The 25054-nt window shown below is 42.6% G+C and overlaps 1 protein-coding gene and 5 long non-coding RNA genes across 7 annotated transcripts; 1 reads left to right on the top strand and 5 right to left on the bottom strand.

The window, feature by feature from the left end:
* The first annotated feature begins 829 nt into the window (after positions 1–829).
* On the top strand, positions 830–8569 carry LOC309687914 (zinc finger CCHC domain-containing protein 3-like). Of its 2 annotated transcripts, none has more exons than XR_014270906.1 (2): positions 830–7923; positions 8323–8569. XR_014270906.1 is itself a non-coding variant. In XM_082503221.1 (2 exons), exons 1-2 carry the CDS (start codon positions 1547–1549, stop codon positions 8326–8328), a joined length of 942 nt encoding a protein of 313 aa, XP_082359347.1. In that variant the 5' UTR covers positions 830–1546; the 3' UTR covers positions 8329–8569. The 2 variants fall into 2 exon arrangements, 1 of the variants encoding a protein (XP_082359347.1); XM_082503221.1 differs by having other exon boundaries at positions 830–2482.
* Positions 8570–8663: 94 nt separating this feature from the next.
* LOC309687915 lies at positions 8664–11335 on the bottom strand. The gene is made up of 2 exons (XR_014270907.1): positions 10286–11335; positions 8664–9116 (listed from the first exon to the last, which is right to left on the bottom strand). It is a non-coding gene; the product is annotated as an uncharacterized lncRNA (long non-coding RNA).
* A 606-nt stretch (positions 11336–11941) lies between these two features.
* On the bottom strand, positions 11942–14177 carry LOC309687021. Its single transcript, XR_014270605.1, has 2 exons — positions 13560–14177; positions 11942–12394 (listed from the first exon to the last, which is right to left on the bottom strand). It is a non-coding gene; the product is annotated as an uncharacterized lncRNA (long non-coding RNA).
* A 1038-nt stretch (positions 14178–15215) lies between these two features.
* LOC309688429 lies at positions 15216–17315 on the bottom strand. The gene is made up of 2 exons (XR_014271075.1): positions 16840–17315; positions 15216–15668 (listed from the first exon to the last, which is right to left on the bottom strand). It is a non-coding gene; the product is annotated as an uncharacterized lncRNA (long non-coding RNA).
* Positions 17316–18506: 1191 nt separating this feature from the next.
* On the bottom strand, positions 18507–20752 carry LOC309688351. The gene is made up of 2 exons (XR_014271052.1): positions 20130–20752; positions 18507–18959 (listed from the first exon to the last, which is right to left on the bottom strand). It is a non-coding gene; the product is annotated as an uncharacterized lncRNA (long non-coding RNA).
* Positions 20753–21796: 1044 nt separating this feature from the next.
* Positions 21797–24486, bottom strand: LOC309687250. Its single transcript, XR_014270669.1, has 2 exons — positions 23416–24486; positions 21797–22249 (listed from the first exon to the last, which is right to left on the bottom strand). It is a non-coding gene; the product is annotated as an uncharacterized lncRNA (long non-coding RNA).
* Between the last annotated feature and the right edge of the window lie 568 nt (positions 24487–25054).

Below are 25054 nucleotides of genomic sequence, written 5' to 3'. Positions count from 1 at the left end.
CGTCCTTTCTAACAGGCTCCAGGATGTGTCCTGGATGGTGGCTCATGAGATTCTCCCAGTCAGGGCTGTCATGCACTCCAGAGGAATGTCGACAACAGAAATGTGTCCCCGACCGGGTTGTGGCGCGCCTGAGACGGTGAGGCACCTACTCTGGGAGTGCAGTGCTGCTATAGACCTGTGGGACATGGCCGGCTCCTTAAATTTCCCGTACTTACCAGCAAGGGAGGTCCTGACAGCAAACCTAATCCTCTATGGGGTGAGCCAAGGAGTGAAAACGCAAAGAAAAGGCTTTGAAAAGCAGTGGCTCGCCCTTGCTGCTATAAAAGACGCCATTTGGACCTCCAGAAACTTGTTGGTGAGCAAGCACACGCAGATCCCCCCCGTGGCTGCTCTCCGAATGGCAACAGCAACAGTAAAAGAGATCTGTGCCAGAAATACTAAGTTGAGAGAGCAGCCGCAAAGAAGAATCGCCTCTGTGCCCATTCGGATGGAGGAGCCGGGTTCGCACATAGAAAGGTCTAAGCAGCAACAGCCTGGCTCTCCGGGAGAGGTCGGTGTGGAAGGAGCAAGTTGGGGAGAGTCCCCTCTGAGCATCGGAAGCTTGTGAAGGGATGGGATGGTTTTTTTTAAATAATTTAAATTCTCTATGGAAAAAAAAAAAAAAAAAAAAGGAAAAAACATTTAAATATTTGTTTTCCTGTTGTATTTTAAAAGGGGATGGGAGATAATAAAGAAGTAATCCTTTTAAATGGGGTGGGCTTATGAAAATAAATGAGATGATGATGATGTTGTTATATGTCTGAGTATCAATAAAAATTTTTCCAAAAAAAAAAAAAAAAATCTGTTCTTATCAGTTGTTGTCAATTATTAAGCTTAAATTATGGAAGGCAAGACAGGGCTGCATAACGGGGGGATTTAAATGGGGGGAAATTGGGACGATTAAGGCTATAGAGAAGGAATTTGAAGGGATATATTGGTATGAACTACAAAAATGGGGAATCGATACGATTAAGGATAGATGGAAAGATTATTTTTTGAAAGTACCCAAAAGGAGGTGGTAGATAAAGGGTAAGGGGTAAAGTGGGGAGGGGGAGATAAGGAGTAATATGATAAGTTATTTGAAAATGTTACTTTGTATGGGGAAAGATGAAAATAGAATTTTTTTTTTTTTTTTTTTTTTGTTATGAACAAATGTTGGGAGAAAAGTGAATGTAACGTTATCATTTTAAAGGAAAAGGTAAAATGTTGGAATTGTTGTGGAAAGAAAATAAAAAGAAGGAAAAAAAAAAAATCTGTTCTTATCAGTTTAATATCTGATACGCCCCCGATTTGGGGGCAACGTATTAAATGCATTTTTAGAACAGGGAGCCGAATAAGGGGCTCGCCCAAGAAATGCCTTATTTGAGGGCTTTTGCATTGTATTTGTTTTTGAAGATCCCACTTTTTTATTACATAAAAGAGTTGTTAATAAAAAGTGATCATCTAATACTGTGAAAAAAAAAAAAAAAAAAATCTGTTCTTATCAGTAGGCGAGAAGCAATGAAGGATGGCGGCGGCGTCGGCCAATTTTCATGAGAGGAATGCATGGACGCATGGTACAAGAAATACTTTGAGATTTGAACTTATGGAGAAAGAAGAAGATTTCCACGACAGAATCAACTTTGGACGAAGGATCCTCTATGAAGCTTTAAAGATACAGCCGGAGGAGATCTACTGTCTTCAGCAGAGCACGGCGAGTAAACACTACGACGTGACCTTTTGCACGGGACAGTATGCGGAGGAAGTAAGAAGGAGGTGCATCGGAGAAGAAGATGAAGAACTGAGGAAATATACGGTAACTCCATTGTATAGGAATGATTATAGGATCTTAACTGTACACATGTACAATCCTTGGGTTACTGAAGAGACTATTAAGTATTTCCTGGGAAGATACGTTACTGTACTCCCAGGAGTACGGAAAATAAAGGACGGTTTGGGCCTATGGACCGGAAAAAGACAATTTCGTGTCAAACTTAAAGTGGATGCGGCCACCGAGGACGGGTATTGTCACCCGCCCGCGGTGTTCTCTATTGGAGCGGATAGAGGCTTCCTGGTTTATGCAGGGCAGCCTCAAGCATGCAGGAAATGTGGTAGCACTGGGCATAATGCAGACAAGTGTGAACAAATGAGGTGCAGGAGTTGTGGAAAAATTGGCCACATAACAAGAGACTGCAAGGAGCCTAGAAGGTGTCATTTATGTGACTCGGATGCGCATATGGCAAGAGACTGTACTAAGCCCAGGTCATATTCGGAGGCGGCAAAGGTTGGAATCGAGGTTGAACATCACAGAGAAGCGGACATAGAAACTGATACTGGAGAAAAAGCACAGGAGGTGCCACCAGCTGCCGAAAATCAGACTAATGAGGAGAAAGCTGGGAGTATGGAAGATGGAGTGGAACAGAGAAAGGAGAAACGATTTGTGAACAGGATGCCGAGAAGCAAGGTGAGGACGGTCAGATATGGGAAGTGGTAGCTAAGCCACGGAGAAAAACTGCCAAGAGACGGAGGAAGGTGAGTTCGGGCGCTTCTTCAGAAGAGACTAAGATGAAAGGTAAGGAGGGCAGAGAGGAGCGGACTGAGGAGGTGGGAAATGAGGAGGGGTACGTCCTGAGAGGAACACAGACTGAATGTATGCATACTCCTACAAGTGACTTAACAAGCGATGGGGACATAGAAGAGGAGGCCGAAAGTGAAGAAAAGTCAGAAGATTCCTTTATAAAAAACTTATTGGCACATGTCAATATGGACAGTTAAAGTTGGTATTTTTATTTTTATTTTTCTTTGTTGTTGTCTCCGGATCTTAAGTTTAAATATGTCCCCATGGTTTTGTTTTTGTATTTCCTTTTTGTTGTTGGGATATGGGGAAAATTCGAATAATTACGTTAAACGTAAGGGGGCTTAAAAATGCCCGAAAGAGACAAATGGTTTATGAATTTTTATTATTTTATAATTTTGATGTTTGTTTATTGCAAGAAGTACATTTAAAGGATGAAGGGGATGTTGCTGTTTTTACGGAGGAATGGAGAGGAGGAGAATCTGCGTGGAGTATAGGGGGGGTACATGGGACAGGGGTTGGAGTGTTATGTGGAAATAAAAGTATACAGATAAAGGAAAGTTATACGATAATACAGGGAAGGGTGATGGTCGTAGATGTGGAAAAAAGCGGGATGCAAAGTCGGATAATAAATGTGTATGCACAGGTGGATCCAAAGTTGAGAAGAGAACTTTTTTAAAAAATGGATACCTGTTTCATGACAAGAAAGAATATTATAGTGGGAGGGGATTTTAATTGTTCTTTGGAGAAGGAAAAATCTTCCCTCCCCTTCAAGACATTCATAAAAAAATATGGTTTGATAGATGTAATGGCCAAATTACAGGGGAAACGAGTAGAGTATACATGGAAGAATACAAGAGGGGTGAAAAGTAGATTGGATTATATATTGGTAGACAAAAAGTGTAAAATAAAGCGAGGGAAAATAATACCGGCACTGTTCACGGATCATCAAGCTGTAGAGGCGGAATTGGAGATAGAAGGAACGGAATTTGGAAAGGGATATTGGAAATTAAATAATGAAGTACTTACGGAAAAAGATTATAGGGAAAAATTCTTAGAGCTCTTCCCGTTATGGGCAGAGATGAAAAATCTATATATGAAGAAATTAGATTGGTGGGAGGATGTAAAAAATAAAATTAAAAAATTCACAGTGGATTACTGTACGGAGAGGTCAAAATCAAGAAAAGAAGAATTTTGTACGCTACAGAAAGAGATAGAACATACTTATGTAAAACAAAACGAGGGAAAAAATAAAAATATGGACGAGAAAATAGAAAATTTAAAATTGAAGCAAGAAGAATTACTTGAGAGGAAGGCAAGGGCTGAAATATATAAAATAAAGCAGGAGGAGTACGAGGAAAATGAGAAATGTTCAGCTTTCTTTTTTAAAAAAATGAAAAGTAGGGATAAAAGAGGGGTTATAACGAAATTAGAGAAGGATGGGAAAATGATCGAGGGGAGGGAAAATATGTTAAAAGTGGTGAAAGAATATTATGAGGATTTGTTCAGGAAAGAAAAACTAGAGGGAGAGAAGGGGGATTTCTTCTTAAAGAAAATAAAGAAGAGATTAACGGGAGAAGAAAGGGATAGGCTAGAAGGAGAAGTGACAATAGATGAGGCATATAACGTGATAAAGGGAATGAAGGCAAATAAAGTGCCGGGAATAGATGGTCTAACAAAGGAATTTTATGAGACGTTTTGGGGAGTGGTGGGGATACATTTGTTGGGGGTTTTTAAGGAAATCATGGAGGGAGAGGTGATGACAGAGAGTATGAAGATGGGCGTGGTTTCTATATTATTTAAGAAAGGTAATCCACATCAACTCGATAATTATAGACCTCTAACCATGTTATGTGTGGACTACAAGATTTTGAGCAAGATACTCGCAAATAGACTGGTAGGAGTAATGTCACACATAGTGGAGAAGGATCAAACGTGTGGGGTCCAGGGGAGGCAAATTACTTGGAACGTACAATTACATAGGGATATACTTACATATGTAAGAGATAGAAATATAGCAGCAATTTGTGTTAGTTTGGATCAGCAAAAGGCGTTCGATAGGGTAGATCATGATTTTTTGTGGAGGGTAATGGAGGAAATGGGGTTAGGAGAGGCTTTTATAAAAAGGGTAAAAATTTTATACAAGGGTATAAACTCAAAAATTAAATTAAATGGTTTTCTTACAGAAAAAGTGTACCAAACAAGAGGTTTGAGACAAGGGTGTCCATTATCTGTAGTACTTTACGTGCTTTATGTCGAACCTCTGGCCTGTGCAATAAGGGAGAGCCAAATAGTGAAAGGGATAATGATGCCACGGGGGGAAAGCTTAAAAATATCGCAATATGCAGACGATACGATATTATATCTGGCAGATGATGACAGCTTAAGGGAAGTGATAGAAATTTTAAAAGCTTACGAAAAAGCGACGGGATCGAAAATAAATAAAGAGAAAACAAAGTACAAATATTTGGGGATATGGGAGGGTAGAAAAGACAACATTTGTGAATTCACTTTGTGTGAAGGTCCTATGGACATTTTAGGAATTTCATTTGGAAATAAGGAAGGTGATGCTTTCTGTAATTGGAAAGAGAAGATGAATGCGGTGGATAAAAAATTAGGCCTATGGAAAGCAAGAAAACTTACAATATCGGGGAAAGTTTTGGTCATAAAGAGCGAGGTAGTGCCGAAACTATTACATTTGGCCTATGTGTTTCCGATGCCTCAGATTTACAGAGTACAAATAACGAGGGGGATATTCAAATTCATATGGGGGGGTTATGAGTATGTAAAAAGAGTACACATGTATCAAGAAATTGCAGATGGTGGGAAAGGGGTACCGAACGTTCCTTTAAAGTTGGATACAATATTTTATGCAAATGTTTGTACATTATTGAAAAAGACTTATATGCATAAATGCCAAATATTGTTATGGTTTTGGTTAGCGATACCATACCGGTTTTTGATTGGGTGGGAAAATAAAGGTCCCAAAGCAGAGTCTAGACCAGAATATTTGCAGAGGATGGCTAGATGGGGGAAGAAACATTCGGAATGTAAAGAGGTGGATACAGTATTAAATCATAAACTTTTATACAAAAAACTGGTATGGAAAGCTAATCACAATCAGGTAACGGTGAGCCCGGAAGTGTGGGAACTTGCACAGGACAAGAGTTTCAAAAATGTTTTAAAGGACTTTAACTGGATGCACTTACATAAAAGGCTACCAGTGAGGGTCACAATGCATGCACATAATTTGGGGAAACAAAAAAAGTGTCCAAGGGAAAATTGTGTAGAAGAAGAAACAATTGAACATGTACTATGGGGATGTGAATACGCTAAAAAGGTATGGGAAGGGGTAAAGGGGAAGTACAAAGGGTTGGGGATGGTGACGTATGAAGAAATCACTTTTTTTAGGGCTAAGGGCAAAACAAATGAGAGACATAAAATACGTTGTATGTTGTTGTCAATTATTAAGCTTAAATTATGGAAGGCAAGACAGGGCTGCATAACGGGGGGATTTAAATGGGGGGAAATTGGGACGATTAAGGCTATAGAGAAGGAATTTGAAGGGATATATTGGTACGAACTACAAAAATGGGGAATCGATACGATTAAGGATAGATGGAAAGATTATTTTTTGAAAGTACCCAAAAGGAGGTGGTAGATAAAGGGTAAGGGGTAAAGTGGGGAGGGGGAGATAAGGAGTAATATGATAAGTTATTTGAAAATGTTACTTTGTATGGGGAAAGATGAAAATAGGATTTTTTTTTTTTTTTTTTTTTTTTTGTTATGAACGAATGTTGGGAGAAAAGTGAATGTAACCTTATCATTTTAAAGGAAAAGGTAAAATGTTGGAATTGTTGTGGAAAGAAAATAAAAAGAAGGAAAAAAAAAATCTGTTCTTATCAGTAGGCGAGAAGCAATGAAGGATGGCGGCGGCGTCGGCCAATTTTCATGAGAGGAATGCATGGACGCATGGTATAATCTTGCAGATTATGTCAGTATACATCATACTTATCCAATTCAAAAATTTACCTCCTATATCAAAATTTCTCATCACCCTCCATAAGAAATCATGATTGACCCTATCAAAAGCTTTTTCCTGATCAAGTGTTACGCATATTGTTGTCAAGTTCCTCTCTTCGATGTATGTAAGCACATCTCTATGTAATTGTAAGTTCCAACCAATCTGCCTGCCCTTTACCCCGCATGTCTGGTCTGCATTAATAATAGCAGGCAAGACTCGGGCCAGGCGTCTTGCTAGAGTTCGACTCAAAATTTTGTAGTCCACGCAGACCATTGAAAGAGGCCTATAATTTGAAAGCACAGCAGGTGAGCCTTTCTTATGTAGAAAACTTATCACACCCGTCCTCATACTCTTTGGCATTCTACCCGTTTCACACATTTCTTCAAATACCTCCAACAAGTGGTCTCCGATGAGATCCCAAAAGGTGATGTAAAACTCCTTTGTGAGTCCATCTATCCCAGGTACCTTGTTATTCTTCATTGTCTTTATCGCCTCGTATAGTTCGTGGTTTGTTATGCTCCTTTCCAAAAGCTTCCTTGCGTCCTCTGGTAACCTCTCTTTCAGAAAACCTAAAACCATTTCTTGAGCCCCTCTATCTACTTCTTCCACACCAAACAATGAACTGTAGTACTCCTCTACCATCTTCAAAATATTATCCCGTCCAGTAACCGATTTCCCTTCCCTTTTTCCTCTTTCTTTTTCATTTGAGCAAAAAAATAGGCCGAGCACTTCTCCTGTTGCATATACTCCTCCTGCATAAATTTAAACATTCTTGTTTTTGCCCTCTCCTGAAACAAAACCTCCTGTTCCTTTAATAATATATTCAGTTCCTCGCTATCTTCCCAGTTTTTTTCCTTATTTCTCTGAGCTTCTATCCCTGCACTTTCGCCGCTTGCGGCTGCTTTCTGGCTCTTGGTTTGGCCGACCTTACTTTGTTTGGCTTTCTTGCTTTTGCACAAAGTCAGCAAAGGGGGCACCGTTCCCGGAGGTGCTGCAATACCGGGTCGATGCGTGGAGCGAACGGAGCGAGCCCCTTATTCGGCTCCCTGTTCTAAAAATGCGTTTAATACGTTGCCCCCAAATCGGGGGCGTATCAGATATTAAACTGATAAGAACAGCTACTACACTTGATCTTAGCCAAAAGGCCGAGAAGCGATGGCCTCCCGCAGGTTCCTGGCTGAGCCGCCTTCTCGGGACACTTCTCGCTTGTGACGGTGCGCTCTTTCACTTGGCTCACAGGGAGGGAGCCGCTTCAAATCTCCGCCCACCTACAGTACCTCAGAGGCCTGCGGAGCTTCCTGGAACTGTGCGTGTAGCTGAGATATACTGAGTGTGAACATTCTCAAAACTGTATTGTATATAGTTGATTTATTTTTTATTGTGTAAATTTAATTTATGTAAAACTAAGGTTCCACGTGTCACTGTTGAAGTGGGGCATTAATCAGTGTGACGCCACTTGTAAACATGGGGTTTCCCAGCCAGAGCTGCATGGACTCCACACTGGTGAGGCACACTTTCTGTAGCTCCTCTCCCTGTACTAAATTATACATTTAAATTTGGTGTATTTTTCTTTGCTAACTATTAGTTCTCATGGCTAAAAGCTCCCAAAGTGTTTTTGATTGCTTTGAACGAGAAAAATAGTAATTGGAACTGCGTTTTATCTGTTACACCATCCGTTTATGTGGTCCTTACTTGTGCTAAACAGGGATGAGGAGAGGCCTGCTGTTGCTGTGTGACACTGATTTTGCTGCTGCACTTTGTCTTCTAGGTATGTGTAAATGTATAGGTTATGTTTTATGTGTATAATGAGTTCATCACCTGAGGCTGCACACTGCATAGTATTTTCAGCCATGTTGAGAAAAGTTAAAGTTGTTTGAATATGTATTGTGTAATTGATCCATCTTAGTGGGGATTTAAATATTACAAGTTATTATTAGTGGCTTCATATTTGTCTCTGTTTTACCCCACTATAACATTTGACTTTAAAGTGGCTGTTGGGAGAATCGTTGTTTTGATAGATTGTATTTTCTTTTATATATTGTAAGCAGAGCTGCATGGACTCCACACTGGGATGAGGAGAGGCCTGCTGTTGCTGTGTGACACTGATTTTGCTGCTGCACTTTGTCTTTTAGAAATAAATCCAGTTTCCAGCCAGTCTGTCGTCACAACGCAGTCAACCATTTGAAATCTGCTACACGCGCTTTCTTCTATTTCTTCTTTTGAACAACGAGGAGAGGGGCCAGCCAGACGGCAGACCCTGCCAAAAATAGGTGCAACTCCTTAGCCTCACTCTCCACGGAAGTCTTTAGTAAAAGGCGAAAGACTTGTACGTTTTGAAGAGAAGCCAGAGTGTGTGTTTCTTTGGCCTCGCAGGAAGCCGCAGTGACTCCTCGTCCCGGCTTCCGGCGTCACGGTAGGCCCTGTTTGCTTGGCTGAAGGGGCAGATCTCAGGCCCCGCCTGCTCTGCTCCAGAGTTCCACTTTGACAGGAAAGGGGTGACTGGAGAGGAGCACATATGTTACTGTAATACATCACATCCAATTTCAAAGGGATGTATTGGACATCCCTCCCACCTTTTGATATTGTCTGATACATAGTTGTTCTTTTACATATTCATACCCCCCCCCCCCCCCCCCCCCATATTAATTTAAAAATTCCCCGTGTTAGCACCTTCCTATGAGTCTGTGGCATTGGAAAGACATATGCCAAATGGAGTAGGGCAGGTAAGATGTCAGCTTTTACGGCCAAAACTTTGCCAGTTATAGTGAGCTTTCTTTTTGACCACATCCCCAATTTCTTTAAGATCTTCGCTATCTTCAAATCCCAGTTGTAATTTGCTGGATTTCCAAAATCAATGCCCAGGACCTGCATGGACCCTTCACACAAAGAAAGCCCGCAAAGCGTCTGTCTCCTACCTGCCCATCGTCCCAAAAATGTATATTTTGATTTCTCCTCATTGACCTTTGACCCCGCAGCGCTCTCAAAGGTCTGTATTGTTCGTATCATCTCCCTCACACTTCCATCATCTTCCAAGTAAAGAACTGTGTCGTCAGCGTACTGGGAGATCTTCAACACCTCCCCCCTGGCAAGGGCACTCCTCTAATTTTCTCGTTTCCTCTTATTGCACATGCTAAAGGTTCTACATATATAACATAGAGTAGGGCGGACAGGGGGCAACCCTGCCGTAGCCCTCTCGTTTGTTGTACTTCCTCTGTTAAGTGTCCATTTATCTTTATCTTGCAGATTATGTCAGTATACATCATACTTATCCAATTCAAAAATTTACCTCCTATATCAAAATTTCTCATCACCCTCCATAAGAAATCATGATTGACCCTATCAAAAGCTTTTTCCTGATCAAGTGTTACGCATATTGTTGTCAAGTTCCTCTCTTCGATGTATGTAAGCACATCTCTATGTAATTGTAAGTTCCAACCAATCTGCCTGCCCTTTACCCCGCATGTCTGGTCTGCATTAATAATAGCAGGCAAGACTCGGGCCAGGCGTCTTGCTAGAGTTCGACTCAAAATTTTGTAGTCCACGCAGACCATTGAAAGAGGCCTATAATTTGAAAGCACAGCAGGTGAGCCTTTCTTATGTAGAAAACTTATCACACCCGTCCTCATACTCTTTGGCATTCTACCCGTTTCACACATTTCTTCAAATACCTCCAACAAGTGGTCTCCGATGAGATCCCAAAAGGTGATGTAAAACTCCTTTGTGAGTCCATCTATCCCAGGTACCTTGTTATTCTTCATTGTCTTTATCGCCTCGTATAGTTCGTGGTTTGTTATGCTCCTTTCCAAAAGCTTCCTTGCGTCCTCTGGTAACCTCTCTTTCAGAAAACCTAAAACCATTTCTTGAGCCCCTCTATCTACTTCTTCCACACCAAACAATGAACTGTAGTACTCCTCTACCATCTTCAAAATATTATCCCGTCCAGTAACCGATTTCCCTTCCCTTTTTCCTCTTTCTTTTTCATTTGAGCAAAAAAATAGGCCGAGCACTTCTCCTGTTGCATATACTCCTCCTGCATAAATTTAAACATTCTTGTTTTTGCCCTCTCCTGAAACAAAACCTCCTGTTCCTTTAATAATATATTCAGTTCCTCGCTATCTTCCCAGTTTTTTTCCTTATTTCTCTGAGCTTCTATCCCTGCACTTTCGCCGCTTGCGGCTGCTTTCTGGCTCTTGGTTTGGCCGACCTTACTTTGTTTGGCTTTCTTGCTTTTGCACAAAGTCAGCAAAGGGGGCACCGTTCCCGGAGGTGCTGCAATACCGGGTCGATGCGTGGAGCGAACGGAGCGAGCCCCTTATTCGGCTCCCTGTTCTAAAAATGCGTTTAATACGTTGCCCCCAAATCGGGGGCGTATCAGATATTAAACTGATAAGAACAGCTACTACACTTGATCTTAGCCAAAAGGCCGAGAAGCGATGGCCTCCCGCAGGTTCCTGGCTGAGCCGCCTTCTCGGGACACTTCTCGCTTGTGACGGTGCGCTCTTTCACTTGGCTCACAGGGAGGGAGCCGCTTCAAATCTCCGCCCACCTACAGTACCTCAGAGGCCTGCGGAGCTTCCTGGAACTGTGCGTGTAGCTGAGATATACTGAGTGTGAACATTCTCAAAACTGTATTGTATATAGTTGATTTATTTTTTATTGTGTAAATTTAATTTATGTAAAACTAAGGTTCCACGTGTCACTGTTGAAGTGGGGCATTAATCAGTGTGACGCCACTTGTAAACATGGGGTTTCCCAGCCAGAGCTGCATGGACTCCGCACTGGTGAGGCACACTTTCTGTAGCTCCTCTCCCTGTACTAAATTATACATTTAAATTTGGTGTATTTTTCTTTGCTAACTATTAGTTCTCATGGCTAAAAGCTCCCAAAGTGTTTTTGATTGCTTTGAACGAGAAAAATAGTAATTGGAACTGCGTTTTATCTGTTACACCATCCGTTTATGTGGTCCTTACTTGTGCTAAACAGGGATGAGGAGAGGCCTGCTGTTGCTGTGTGACACTGATTTTGCTGCTGCACTTTGTCTTCTAGGTATGTGTAAATGTATAGGTTATGTTTTATGTGTATAATGAGTTCATCACCTGAGGCTGCACACTGCATAGTATTTTCAGCCATGTTGAGAAAAGTTAAAGTTGTTTGAATATGTATTGTGTAATTGATCCATCTTAGTGGGGATTTAAATATTACAAGTTATTATTAGTGGCTTCATATTTGTCTCTGTTTTACCCCACTATAACATTTGACTTTAAAGTGGCTGTTGGGAGAATCGTTGTTTTGATAGATTGTATTTTCTTTTATATATTGTAAGCAGAGCTGCATGGACTCCACACTGGGATGAGGAGAGGCCTGCTGTTGCTGTGTGACACTGATTTTGCTGCTGCACTTTGTCTTTTAGAAATAAATCCAGTTTCCAGCCAGTCTGTCGTCACAACGCAGTCAACCATTTGAAATCTGCTACACGCGCTTTCTTCTATTTCTTCTTTTGAACAACGAGGAGAGGGGCCAGCCAGACGGCAGACCCTGCCAAAAATAGGTGCAACTCCTTAGCCTCACTCTCCACGGAAGTCTTTAGTAAAAGGCGAAAGACTTGTACGTTTTGAAGAGAAGCCAGAGTGTGTGTTTCTTTGGCCTCGCAGGAAGCCGCAGTGACTCCTCGTCCCGGCTTCCGGCGTCACGGTAGGCCCTGTTTGCTTGGCTGAAGGGGCAGATCTCAGGCCCCGCCTGCTCTGCTCCAGAGTTCCACTTTGACAGGAAAGGGGTGACTGGAGAGGAGCACATATGTTACTGTAATACATCACATCCAATTTCAAAGGGATGTATTGGACATCCCTCCCACCTTTTGATATTGTCTGATACATAGTTGTTCTTTTACATATTCATACCCCCCCCCCCCCCCCCATATTAATTTAAAAATTCCCCGTGTTAGCACCTTCCTATGAGTCTGTGGCATTGGAAAGACATATGCCAAATGGAGTAGGGCAGGTAAGATGTCAGCTTTTACGGCCAAAACTTTGCCAGTTATAGTGAGCTTTCTTTTTGACCACATCCCCAATTTCTTTAAGATCTTCGCTATCTTCAAATCCCAGTTGTAATTTGCTGGATTTCCAAAATCAATGCCCAGGACCTGCATGGACCCTTCACACAAAGAAAGCCCGCAAAGCGTCTGTCTCCTACCTGCCCATCGTCCCAAAAATGTATATTTTGATTTCTCCTCATTGACCTTTGACCCCGCAGCGCTCTCAAAGGTCTGTATTGTTCGTATCATCTCCCTCACACTTCCATCATCTTCCAAGTAAAGAACTGTGTCGTCAGCGTACTGGGAGATCTTCAACACCTCCCCCCTGGCAAGGGCACTCCTCTAATTTTCTCGTTTCCTCTTATTGCACATGCTAAAGGTTCTACATATATAACATAGAGTAGGGCGGACAGGGGGCAACCCTGCCGTAGCCCTCTCGTTTGTTGTACTTCCTCTGTTAAGTGTCCATTTATCTTTATCTTGCAGATTATGTCAGTATACATCATACTTATCCAATTCAAAAATTTACCTCCTATATCAAAATTTCTCATCACCCTCCATAAGAAATCATGATTGACCCTATCAAAAGCTTTTTCCTGATCAAGTGTTACGCATATTGTTGTCAAGTTCCTCTCTTCGATGTATGTAAGCACATCTCTATGTAATTGTAAGTTCCAACCAATCTGCCTGCCCTTTACCCCGCATGTCTGGTCTGCATTAATAATAGCAGGCAAGACTCGGGCCAGGCGTCTTGCTAGAGTTCGACTCAAAATTTTGTAGTCCACGCAGACCATTGAAAGAGGCCTATAATTTGAAAGCACAGCAGGTGAGCCTTTCTTATGTAGAAAACTTATCACACCCGTCCTCATACTCTTTGGCATTCTACCCGTTTCACACATTTCTTCAAATACCTCCAACAAGTGGTCTCCGATGAGATCCCAAAAGGTGATGTAAAACTCCTTTGTGAGTCCATCTATCCCAGGTACCTTGTTATTCTTCATTGTCTTTATCGCCTCGTATAGTTCGTGGTTTGTTATGCTCCTTTCCAAAAGCTTCCTTGCGTCCTCTGGTAACCTCTCTTTCAGAAAACCTAAAACCATTTCTTGAGCCCCTCTATCTACTTCTTCCACACCAAACAATGAACTGTAGTACTCCTCTACCATCTTCAAAATATTATCCCGTCCAGTAACCGATTTCCCTTCCCTTTTTCCTCTTTCTTTTTCATTTGAGCAAAAAAATAGGCCGAGCACTTCTCCTGTTGCATATACTCCTCCTGCATAAATTTAAACATTCTTGTTTTTGCCCTCTCCTGAAACAAAACCTCCTGTTCCTTTAATAATATATTCAGTTCCTCGCTATCTTCCCAGTTTTTTTCCTTATTTCTCTGAGCTTCTATCCCTGCACTTTCGCCGCTTGCGGCTGCTTTCTGGCTCTTGGTTTGGCCGACCTTACTTTGTTTGGCTTTCTTGCTTTTGCACAAAGTCAGCAAAGGGGGCACCGTTCCCGGAGGTGCTGCAATACCGGGTCGATGCGTGGAGCGAACGGAGCGAGCCCCTTATTTGGCTCCCTGTTCTAAAAATGCGTTTAATACGTTGCCCCCAAATCGGGGGCGTATCAGATATTAAACTGATAAGAACAGCTACTACACTTGATCTTAGCCAAAAGGCCGAGAAGCGATGGCCTCCCGCAGGTTCCTGGCTGAGCCGCCTTCTCGGGACACTTCTCGCTTGTGACGGTGCGCTCTTTCACTTGGCTCACAGGGAGGGAGCCGCTTCAAATCTCCGCCCACCTACAGTACCTCAGAGGCCTGCGGAGCTTCCTGGAACTGTGCGTGTAGCTGAGATATACTGAGTGTGAACATTCTCAAAACTGTATTGTATATAGTTGATTTATTTTTTATTGTGTAAATTTAATTTATGTAAAACTAAGGTTCCACGTGTCACTGTTGAAGTGGGGCATTAATCAGTGTGACGCCACTTGTAAACATGGGGTTTCCCAGCCAGAGCTGCATGGACTCCGCACTGGTGAGGCACACTTTCTGTAGCTCCTCTCCCTGTACTAAATTATACATTTAAATTTGGTGTATTTTTCTTTGCTAACTATTAGTTCTCATGGCTAAAAGCTCCCAAAGTGTTTTTGATTGCTTTGAACGAGAAAAATAGTAATTGGAACTGCGTTTTATCTGTTACACCATCCGTTTATGTGGTCCTTACTTGTGCTAAACAGGGATGAGGAGAGGCCTGCTGTTGCTGTGTGACACTGATTTTGCTGCTGCACTTTGTCTTCTAGGTATGTGTAAATGTATAGGTTATGTTTTATGTGTATAATGAGTTCATCACCTGAGGCTGCACACTGCATAGTATTTTCAGCCATGTTGAGAAAAGTTAAAGTTGTTTGAATATGTATTGTGTAATTGATCCATCTTAGTGGGGATTTAAATATTACAAGTTATTATTAGTGGCTTCATATTTGTCTCTGTTTTACCCCACTATAACATTTGACTTTAAAGTGGCTGTTGGGAGAATCGTTGTTTTGATAGATTGTATTTTCTTTTATATATTGTAAGCAGAGCTGCATGGACTCCACACTGGGATGAGGAGAGGCCTGCTGTTGCTGTGTGACACTGATTTTGCTGCTGCACTTTGTCTTTTAGAAATAAATCCAGTTTCCAGCCAGTCTGTCGTCACAACGCAGTCAACCATTTGAAATCTGCTACACGCGCTTTCTTCTATTTCTTCTTTTGAACAACGAGGAGAGGGGCCAGCCAGACGGCAGACCCTGCCAAAAATAGGTGCAACTCCTTAGCCTCACTCTCCACGGAAGTCTTTAGTAAAAGGCGAAAGACTTGTACGTTTTGAAGAGAAGCCAGAGTGTGTGTTTCTTTGGCCTCGCAGGAAGCCGCAGTGACTCCTCGTCCCGGCTTCCGGCGTCACGGTAGGCCCTGTTTGCTTGGCTGAAGGGGCAGATCTCAGGCCCCGCCTGCTCTGCTCCAGAGTTCCACTTTGACAGGAAAGGGGTGACTGGAGAGGAGCACATATGTTACTGTAATACATCACATCCAATTTCAAAGGGATGTATTGGACATCCCTCCCACCTTTTGATATTGTCTGATACATAGTTGTTCTTTTACATATTCATACCCCCCCCCCCCCCCCCCCCCCCATATTAATTTAAAAATTCCCCGTGTTAGCACCTTCCTATGAGTCTGTGGCATTGGAAAGACATATGCCAAATGGAGTAGGGCAGGTAAGATGTCAGCTTTTACGGCCAAAACTTTGCCAGTTATAGTGAGCTTTCTTTTTGACCACATCCCCAATTTCTTTAAGATCTTCGCTATCTTCAAATCCCAGTTGTAATTTGCTGGATTTCCAAAATCAATGCCCAGGACCTGCATGGACCCTTCACACAAAGAAAGCCCGCAAAGCGTCTGTCTCCTACCTGCCCATCGTCCCAAAAATGTATATTTTGATTTCTCCTCATTGACCTTTGACCCCGCAGCGCTCTCAAAGGTCTGTATTGTTCGTATCATCTCCCTCACACTTCCATCATCTTCCAAGTAAAGAACTGTGTCGTCAGCGTACTGGGAGATCTTCAACACCTCCCCCCTGGCAAGGGCACTCCTCTAATTTTCTCGTTTCCTCTTATTGCACATGCTAAAGGTTCTACATATATAACATAGAGTAGGGCGGACAGGGGGCAACCCTGCCGTAGCCCTCTCGTTTGTTGTACTTCCTCTGTTAAGTGTCCATTTATCTTTATCTTGCAGATTATGTCAGTATACATCATACTTATCCAATTCAAAAATTTACCTCCTATATCAAAATTTCTCATCACCCTCCATAAGAAATCATGATTGACCCTATCAAAAGCTTTTTCCTGATCAAGTGTTACGCATATTGTTGTCAAGTTCCTCTCTTCGATGTATGTAAGCACATCTCTATGTAATTGTAAGTTCCAACCAATCTGCCTGCCCTTTACCCCGCATGTCTGGTCTGCATTAATAATAGCAGGCAAGACTCGGGCCAGGCGTCTTGCTAGAGTTCGACTCAAAATTTTGTAGTCCACGCAGACCATTGAAAGAGGCCTATAATTTGAAAGCACAGCAGGTGAGCCTTTCTTATGTAGAAAACTTATCACACCCGTCCTCATACTCTTTGGCATTCTACCCGTTTCACACATTTCTTCAAATACCTCCAACAAGTGGTCTCCGATGAGATCCCAAAAGGTGATGTAAAACTCCTTTGTGAGTCCATCTATCCCAGGTACCTTGTTATTCTTCATTGTCTTTATCGCCTCGTATAGTTCGTGGTTTGTTATGCTCCTTTCCAAAAGCTTCCTTGCGTCCTCTGGTAACCTCTCTTTCAGAAAACCTAAAACCATTTCTTGAGCCCCTCTATCTACTTCTTCCACACCAAACAATGAACTGTAGTACTCCTCTACCATCTTCAAAATATTATCCCGTCCAGTAACCGATTTCCCTTCCCTTTTTCCTCTTTCTTTTTCATTTGAGCAAAAAAATAGGCCGAGCACTTCTCCTGTTGCATATACTCCTCCTGCATAAATTTAAACATTCTTGTTTTTGCCCTCTCCTGAAACAAAACCTCCTGTTCCTTTAATAATATATTCAGTTCCTCGCTATCTTCCCAGTTTTTTTCCTTATTTCTCTGAGCTTCCATCCCTGCACTTTCGCCGCTTGCGGCTGCTTTCTGGCTCTTTGTTTGGCCGACCTTACTTTGTTTGGCTTTCTTGCTTTTGCACAAAGTCAGCAAAGGGGGCACCGTTCCCGGAGGCGCTGCAATACCGGGTCGATGCGTGGAGCGAACGGAGTGAGCCCCTTATTCGGCTCCCTGTTCAAAAAATGCGTTTTAATACGTTGCCCCCAAATCGGGGGCGTATCAGATATTAAACTGATAAGAACAGCTACTACACTTGATCTTAGCCAAAAGGCCGAGAAGCGATGGCCTCCCGCAGGTTCCTGGCTGAGCCGCCTTCTCGGGACACTTCTCGCTTGTGACGGTGCGCTCTTTCACTTGGCTCACAGGGAGGGAGCCGCTTCAAATCTCCGCCCACCTACAGTACCTCAGAGGCCTGCGGAGCTTCCTGGAACTGTGCGTGTAGCTGAGATATACTGAGTGTGAACATTCTCAAAACTGTATTGTATATAGTTGATTTATTTTTTATTGTGTAAATTAAATTTATGTAAAACTAAGGTTCCACGTGTCACTGTTGAAGTGGGGCATTAATCAGTGTGACGCCACTTGTAAACATGTTGCGTGTGTGGGGTTTCCCAGCCAGAGCTGCATGGACTCCACACTGGTGAGGCACACTTTCTGTAGCTCCTCTCCCTGTACTAAATTATACATTTAAATTTGGTGTATTTTTCTTTGCTAACTATTAGTTCTCATGGCTAAAAGCTCCCAAAGTGTTTTTGATTGCTTTGAACGAGAAAAATAGTAATTGGAACTGCGTTTTATCTGTTACACCATCCGTTTATGTGGTCCTTACTTGTGCTAAACAGGGATGAGGAGAGGCCTGCTGTTGCTGTGTGACACTGATTTTGCTGCTGCACTTTGCTTCTAGGTATGTGTAAATGTATAGGTTATGTTTTATGTGTATAATGAGTTCATCACCTGAGGCTGCACACTGCATAGTATTTTCAGCCATGTTGAGAAAAGTTAAAGTTGTTTGAATATGTATTGTGTAATTGATCCATCTTAGTGGGGATTTAAATATTACAAGTTATTATTAGTGGCTTCATATTTGTCTCTGTTTTACCCCACTATAACATTTGACTTTAAAGTGGCTGTTGGGAGAATCGTTGTTTTGATAGATTGTATTTTCTTTTATATATTGTAAGCAGAGCTGCATGGACTCCACACTGGGATGAGGAGAGGCCTGCTGTTGCTGTGTGACACTGATTTTGCTGCTGCACTTTGTCTTTTAGAAATAAATCCAGTTTCCAGCCAGTCTGTCGTCACAACGCAGTCAACCATTTGAAATCTGCTACACGCGCTTTCTTCTATTTCTTCTTTTGAACAACGAGGAGAGGGGCCAGCCAGACGGCAGACCCTGCCAAAAATAGGTGCAACTCCTTAGCCTCACTCTCCACGGAAGTCTTTAGTAAAAGGCGAAAGACTTGTACGTTTTGAAGAGAAGCCAGAGTGTGTGTTTCTTTGGCCTCGCAGGAAGCCGCAGTGACTCCTCGTCCCGGCTTCCGGCGTCACGGTAGGCCCTGTTTGCTTGGCTGAAGGGGCAGATCTCAGGCCCCGCCTGCTCTGCTCCAGAGTTCCACTTTGACAGGAAAGGGGTGACTGGAGAGGAGCACATATGTTACTGTAATACATCACATCCAATTTCAAAGGGATGTATTGGACATCCCTCCCACCTTTTGATATTGTCTGATACATAGTTGTTCTTTTACATATTCATACCCCCCCCCCCCCCCCCCCCCCATATTAATTTAAAAATTCCCCGTGTTAGCACCTTCCTATGAGTCTGTGGCATTGGAAAGACATATGCCAAATGGAGTAGGGCAGGTAAGATGTCAGCTTTTACGGCCAAAACTTTGCCAGTTATAGTGAGCTTTCTTTTTGACCACATCCCCAATTTCTTTAAGATCTTCGCTATCTTCAAATCCCAGTTGTAATTTGCTGGATTTCCAAAATCAATGCCCAGGACCTGCATGGACCCTTCACACAAAGAAAGCCCGCAAAGCGTCTGTCTCCTACCTGCCCATCGTCCCAAAAATGTATATTTTGATTTCTCCTCATTGACCTTTGACCCCGCAGCGCTCTCAAAGGTCTGTATTGTTCGTATCATCTCCCTCACACTTCCATCATCTTCCAAGTAAAGAACTGTGTCGTCAGCGTACTGGGAGATCTTCAACACCTCCCCCCTGGCAAGGGCACTCCTCTAATTTTCTCGTTTCCTCTTATTGCACATGCTAAAGGTTCTACATATATAACATAGAGTAGGGCGGACAGGGGGCAACCCTGCCGTAGCCCTCTCGTTTGTTGTACTTCCTCTGTTAAGTGTCCATTTATCTTTATCTTGCAGATTATGTCAGTATACATCATACTTATCCAATTCAAAAATTTACCTCCTATATCAAAATTTCTCATCACCCTCCATAAGAAATCATGATTGACCCTATCAAAAGCTTTTTCCTGATCAAGTGTTACGCATATTGTTGTCAAGTTCCTCTCTTCGATGTATGTAAGCACATCTCTATGTAATTGTAAGTTCCAACCAATCTGCCTGCCCTTTACCCCGCATGTCTGGTCTGCATTAATAATAGCAGGCAAGACTCGGGCCAGGCGTCTTGCTAGAGTTCGACTCAAAATTTTGTAGTCCACGCAGACCATTGAAAGAGGCCTATAATTTGAAAGCACAGCAGGTGAGCCTTTCTTATGTAGAAAACTTATCACACCCGTCCTCATACTCTTTGGCATTCTACCCGTTTCACACATTTCTTCAAATACCTCCAACAAGTGGTCTCCGATGAGATCCCAAAAGGTGATGTAAAACTCCTTTGTGAGTCCATCTATCCCAGGTACCTTGTTATTCTTCATTGTCTTTATCGCCTCGTATAGTTCGTGGTTTGTTATGCTCCTTTCCAAAAGCTTCCTTGCGTCCTCTGGTAACCTCTCTTTCAGAAAACCTAAAACCATTTCTTGAGCCCCTCTATCTACTTCTTCCACACCAAACAATGAACTGTAGTACTCCTCTACCATCTTCAAAATATTATCCCGTCCAGTAACCGATTTCCCTTCCCTTTTTCCTCTTTCTTTTTCATTTGAGCAAAAAAATAGGCCGAGCACTTCTCCTGTTGCATATACTCCTCCTGCATAAATTTAAACATTCTTGTTTTTGCCCTCTCCTGAAACAAAACCTCCTGTTCCTTTAATAATATATTCAGTTCCTCGCTATCTTCCCAGTTTTTTTCCTTATTTCTCTGAGCTTCCATCCCTGCACTTTCGCCGCTTGCGGCTGCTTTCTGGCTCTTGGTTTGGCCGACCTTACTTTGTTTGGCTTTCTTGCTTTTGCACAAAGTCAGCAAAGGGGGCACCGTTCCCGGAGGTGCTGCAATACCGGGTCGATGCGTGGAGCGAACGGAGCGAGCCCCTTATTCGGCTCCCTGTTCTAAAAATGCGTTTAATACGTTGCCCCCAAATCGGGGGCGTATCAGATATTAAACTGATAAGAACAGCTACTACACTTGATCTTAGCCAAAAGGCCGAGAAGCGATGGCCTCCCGCAGGTTCCTGGCTGAGCCGCCTTCTCGGGACACTTCTCGCTTGTGACGGTGCGCTCTTTCACTTGGCTCACAGGGAGGGAGCCGCTTCAAATCTCCGCCCACCTACAGTACCTCAGAGGCCTGCGGAGCTTCCTGGAACTGTGCGTGTAGCTGAGATATACTGAGTGTGAACATTCTCAAAACTGTATTGTATATAGTTGATTTATTTTTTATTGTGTAAATTAAATTTATGTAAAACTAAGGTTCCACGTGTCACTGTTGAAGTGGGGCATTAATCAGTGTGACGCCACTTGTAAACATGTTGCGTGTGTGGGGTTTCCCAGCCAGAGCTGCATGGACTCCACACTGGTGAGGCACACTTTCTGTAGCTCCTCTCCCTGTACTAAATTATACATTTAAATTTGGTGTATTTTTCTTTGCTAACTATTAGTTCTCATGGCTAAAAGCTCCCAAAGTGTTTTTGATTGCTTTGAACGAGAAAAATAGTAATTGGAACTGCGTTTTATCTGTTACACCATCCGTTTATGTGGTCCTTACTTGTGCTAAACAGGGATGAGGAGAGGCCTGCTGTTGCTGTGTGACACTGATTTTGCTGCTGCACTTTGTCTTCTAGGTATGTGTAAATGTATAGGTTATGTTTTATGTGTATAATGAGTTCATCACCTGAGGCTGCACACTGCATAGTATTTTCAGCCATGTTGAGAAAAGTTAAAGTTGTTTGAATATGTATTGTGTAATTGATCCATCTTAGTGGGGATTTAAATATTACAAGTTATTATTAGTGGCTTCATATTTGTCTCTGTTTTACCCCACTATAACATTTGACTTTAAAGTGGCTGTTGGGAGAATCGTTGTTTTGATAGATTGTATTTTCTTTTATATATTGTAAGCAGAGCTGCATGGACTCCACACTGGGATGAGGAGAGGCCTGCTGTTGCTGTGTGACACTGATTTTGCTGCTGCACTTTGTCTTTTAGAAATAAATCCAGTTTCCAGCCAGTCTGTCGTCACAACGCAGTCAACCATTTGAAATCTGCTACACGCGCTTTCTTCTATTTCTTCTTTTGAACAACGAGGAGAGGGGCCAGCCAGACGGCAGACCCTGCCAAAAATAGGTGCAACTCCTTAGCCTCACTCTCCACGGAAGTCTTTAGTAAAAGGCGAAAGACTTGTACGTTTTGAAGAGAAGCCAGAGTGTGTGTTTCTTTGGCCTCGCAGGAAGCCGCAGTGACTCCTCGTCCCGGCTTCCGGCGTCACGGTAGGCCCTGTTTGCTTGGCTGAAGGGGCAGATCTCAGGCCCCGCCTGCTCTGCTCCAGAGTTCCACTTTGACAGGAAAGGGGTGACTGGAGAGGAGCACATATGTTACTGTAATACATCACATCCAATTTCAAAGGGATGTATTGGACATCCCTCCCACCTTTTGATATTGTCTGATACATAGTTGTTCTTTTACATATTCATACCCCCCCCCCCCCCCCCCATATTAATTTAAAAATTCCCCGTGTTAGCACCTTCCTATGAGTCTGTGGCATTGGAAAGACATATGCCAAATGGAGTAGGGCAGGTAAGATGTCAGCTTTTACGGCCAAAACTTTGCCAGTTATAGTGAGCTTTCTTTTTGACCACATCCCCAATTTCTTTAAGATCTTCGCTATCTTCAAATCCCAGTTGTAATTTGCTGGATTTCCAAAATCAATGCCCAGGACCTGCATGGACCCTTCACACAAAGAAAGCCCGCAAAGCGTCTGTCTCCTACCTGCCCATCGTCCCAAAAATGTATATTTTGATTTCTCCTCATTGACCTTTGACCCCGCAGCGCTCTCAAAGGTCTGTATTGTTCGTATCATCTCCCTCACACTTCCATCATCTTCCAAGTAAAGAACTGTGTCGTCAGCGTACTGGGAGATCTTCAACACCTCCCCCCTGGCAAGGGCACTCCTCTAATTTTCTCGTTTCCTCTTATTGCACATGCTAAAGGTTCTACATATATAACATAGAGTAGGGCGGACAGGGGGCAACCCTGCCGTAGCCCTCTCGTTTGTTGTACTTCCTCTGTTAAGTGTCCATTTATCTTTATCTTGCAGATTATGTCAGTATACATCATACTTATCCAATTCAAAAATTTACCTCCTATATCAAAATTTCTCATCACCCTCCATAAGAAATCATGATTGACCCTATCAAAAGCTTTTTCCTGATCAAGTGTTACGCATATTGTTGTCAAGTTCCTCTCTTCGATGTATGTAAGCACATCTCTATGTAATTGTAAGTTCCAACCAATCTGCCTGCCCTTTACCCCGCATGTCTGGTCTGCATTAATAATAGCAGGCAAGACTCGGGCCAGGCGTCTTGCTAGAGTTCGACTCAAAATTTTGTAGTCCACGCAGACCATTGAAAGAGGCCTATAATTTGAAAGCACAGCAGGTGAGCCTTTCTTATGTAGAAAACTTATCACACCCGTCCTCATACTCTTTGGCATTCTACCCGTTTCACACATTTCTTCAAATACCTCCAACAAGTGGTCTCCGATGAGATCCCAAAAGGTGATGTAAAACTCCTTTGTGAGTCCATCTATCCCAGGTACCTTGTTATTCTTCATTGTCTTTATCGCCTCGTATAGTTCGTGGTTTGTTATGCTCCTTTCCAAAAGCTTCCTTGCGTCCTCTGGTAACCTCTCTTTCAGAAAACCTAAAACCATTTCTTGAGCCCCTCTATCTACTTCTTCCACACCAAACAATGAACTGTAGTACTCCTCTACCATCTTCAAAATATTATCCCGTCCAGTAACCGATTTCCCTTCCCTTTTTCCTCTTTCTTTTTCATTTGAGCAAAAAAATAGGCCGAGCACTTCTCCTGTTGCATATACTCCTCCTGCATAAATTTAAACATTCTTGTTTTTGCCCTCTCCTGAAACAAAACCTCCTGTTCCTTTAATAATATATTCAGTTCCTCGCTATCTTCCCAGTTTTTTTCCTTATTTCTCTGAGCTTCTATCCCTGCACTTTCGCCGCTTGCGGCTGCTTTCTGGCTCTTGGTTTGGCCGACCTTACTTTGTTTGGCTTTCTTGCTTTTGCACAAAGTCAGCAAAGGGGGCACCGTTCCCGGAGGTGCTGCAATACCGGGTCGATGCGTGGAGCGAACGGAGCGAGCCCCTTATTCGGCTCCCTGTTCTAAAAATGCGTTTAATACGTTGCCCCCAAATCGGGGGCGTATCAGATATTAAACTGATAAGAACAGCTACTACACTTGATCTTAGCCAAAAGGCCGAGAAGCGATGGCCTCCCGCAGGTTCCTGGCTGAGCCGCCTTCTCGGGACACTTCTCGCTTGTGACGGTGCGCTCTTTCACTTGGCTCACAGGGAGGGAGCCGCTTCAAATCTCCGCCCACCTACAGTACCTCAGAGGCCTGCGGAGCTTCCTGGAACTGTGCGTGTAGCTGAGATATACTGAGTGTGAACATTCTCAAAACTGTATTGTATATAGTTGATTTATTTTTTATTGTGTAAATTTAATTTATGTAAAACTAAGGTTCCACGTGTCACTGTTGAAGTGGGGCATTAATCAGTGTGACGCCACTTGTAAACATGGGGTTTCCCAGCCAGAGCTGCATGGACTCCACACTGGTGAGGCACACTTTCTGTAGCTCCTCTCCCTGTACTAAATTATACATTTAAATTTGGTGTATTTTTCTTTGCTAACTATTAGTTCTCATGGCTAAAAGCTCCCAAAGTGTTTTTGATTGCTTTGAACGAGAAAAATAGTAATTGGAACTGCGTTTTATCTGTTACACCATCCGTTTATGTGGTCCTTACTTGTGCTAAACAGGGATGAGGAGAGGCCTGCTGTTGCTGTGTGACACTGATTTTGCTGCTGCACTTTGTCTTCTAGGTATGTGTAAATGTATAGGTTATGTTTTATGTGTATAATGAGTTCATCACCTGAGGCTGCACACTGCATAGTATTTTCAGCCATGTTGAGAAAAGTTAAAGTTGTTTGAATATGTATTGTGTAATTGATCCATCTTAGTGGGGATTTAAATATTACAAGTTATTATTAGTGGCTTCATATTTGTCTCTGTTTTACCCCACTATAACATTTGACTTTAAAGTGGCTGTTGGGAGAATCGTTGTTTTGATAGATTGTATTTTC

This window comes from Aulonocara stuartgranti (assembly GCF_965226115.1).
Source record: "Aulonocara stuartgranti genome assembly, chromosome: 14".
Classification (NCBI taxonomy): Eukaryota; Metazoa; Chordata; class Actinopteri; order Cichliformes; family Cichlidae; genus Aulonocara; species Aulonocara stuartgranti.
The sequence above is the reverse complement of the archived record's forward strand: the minus strand, read 5'-3'. Positions and strand labels throughout refer to the sequence as shown.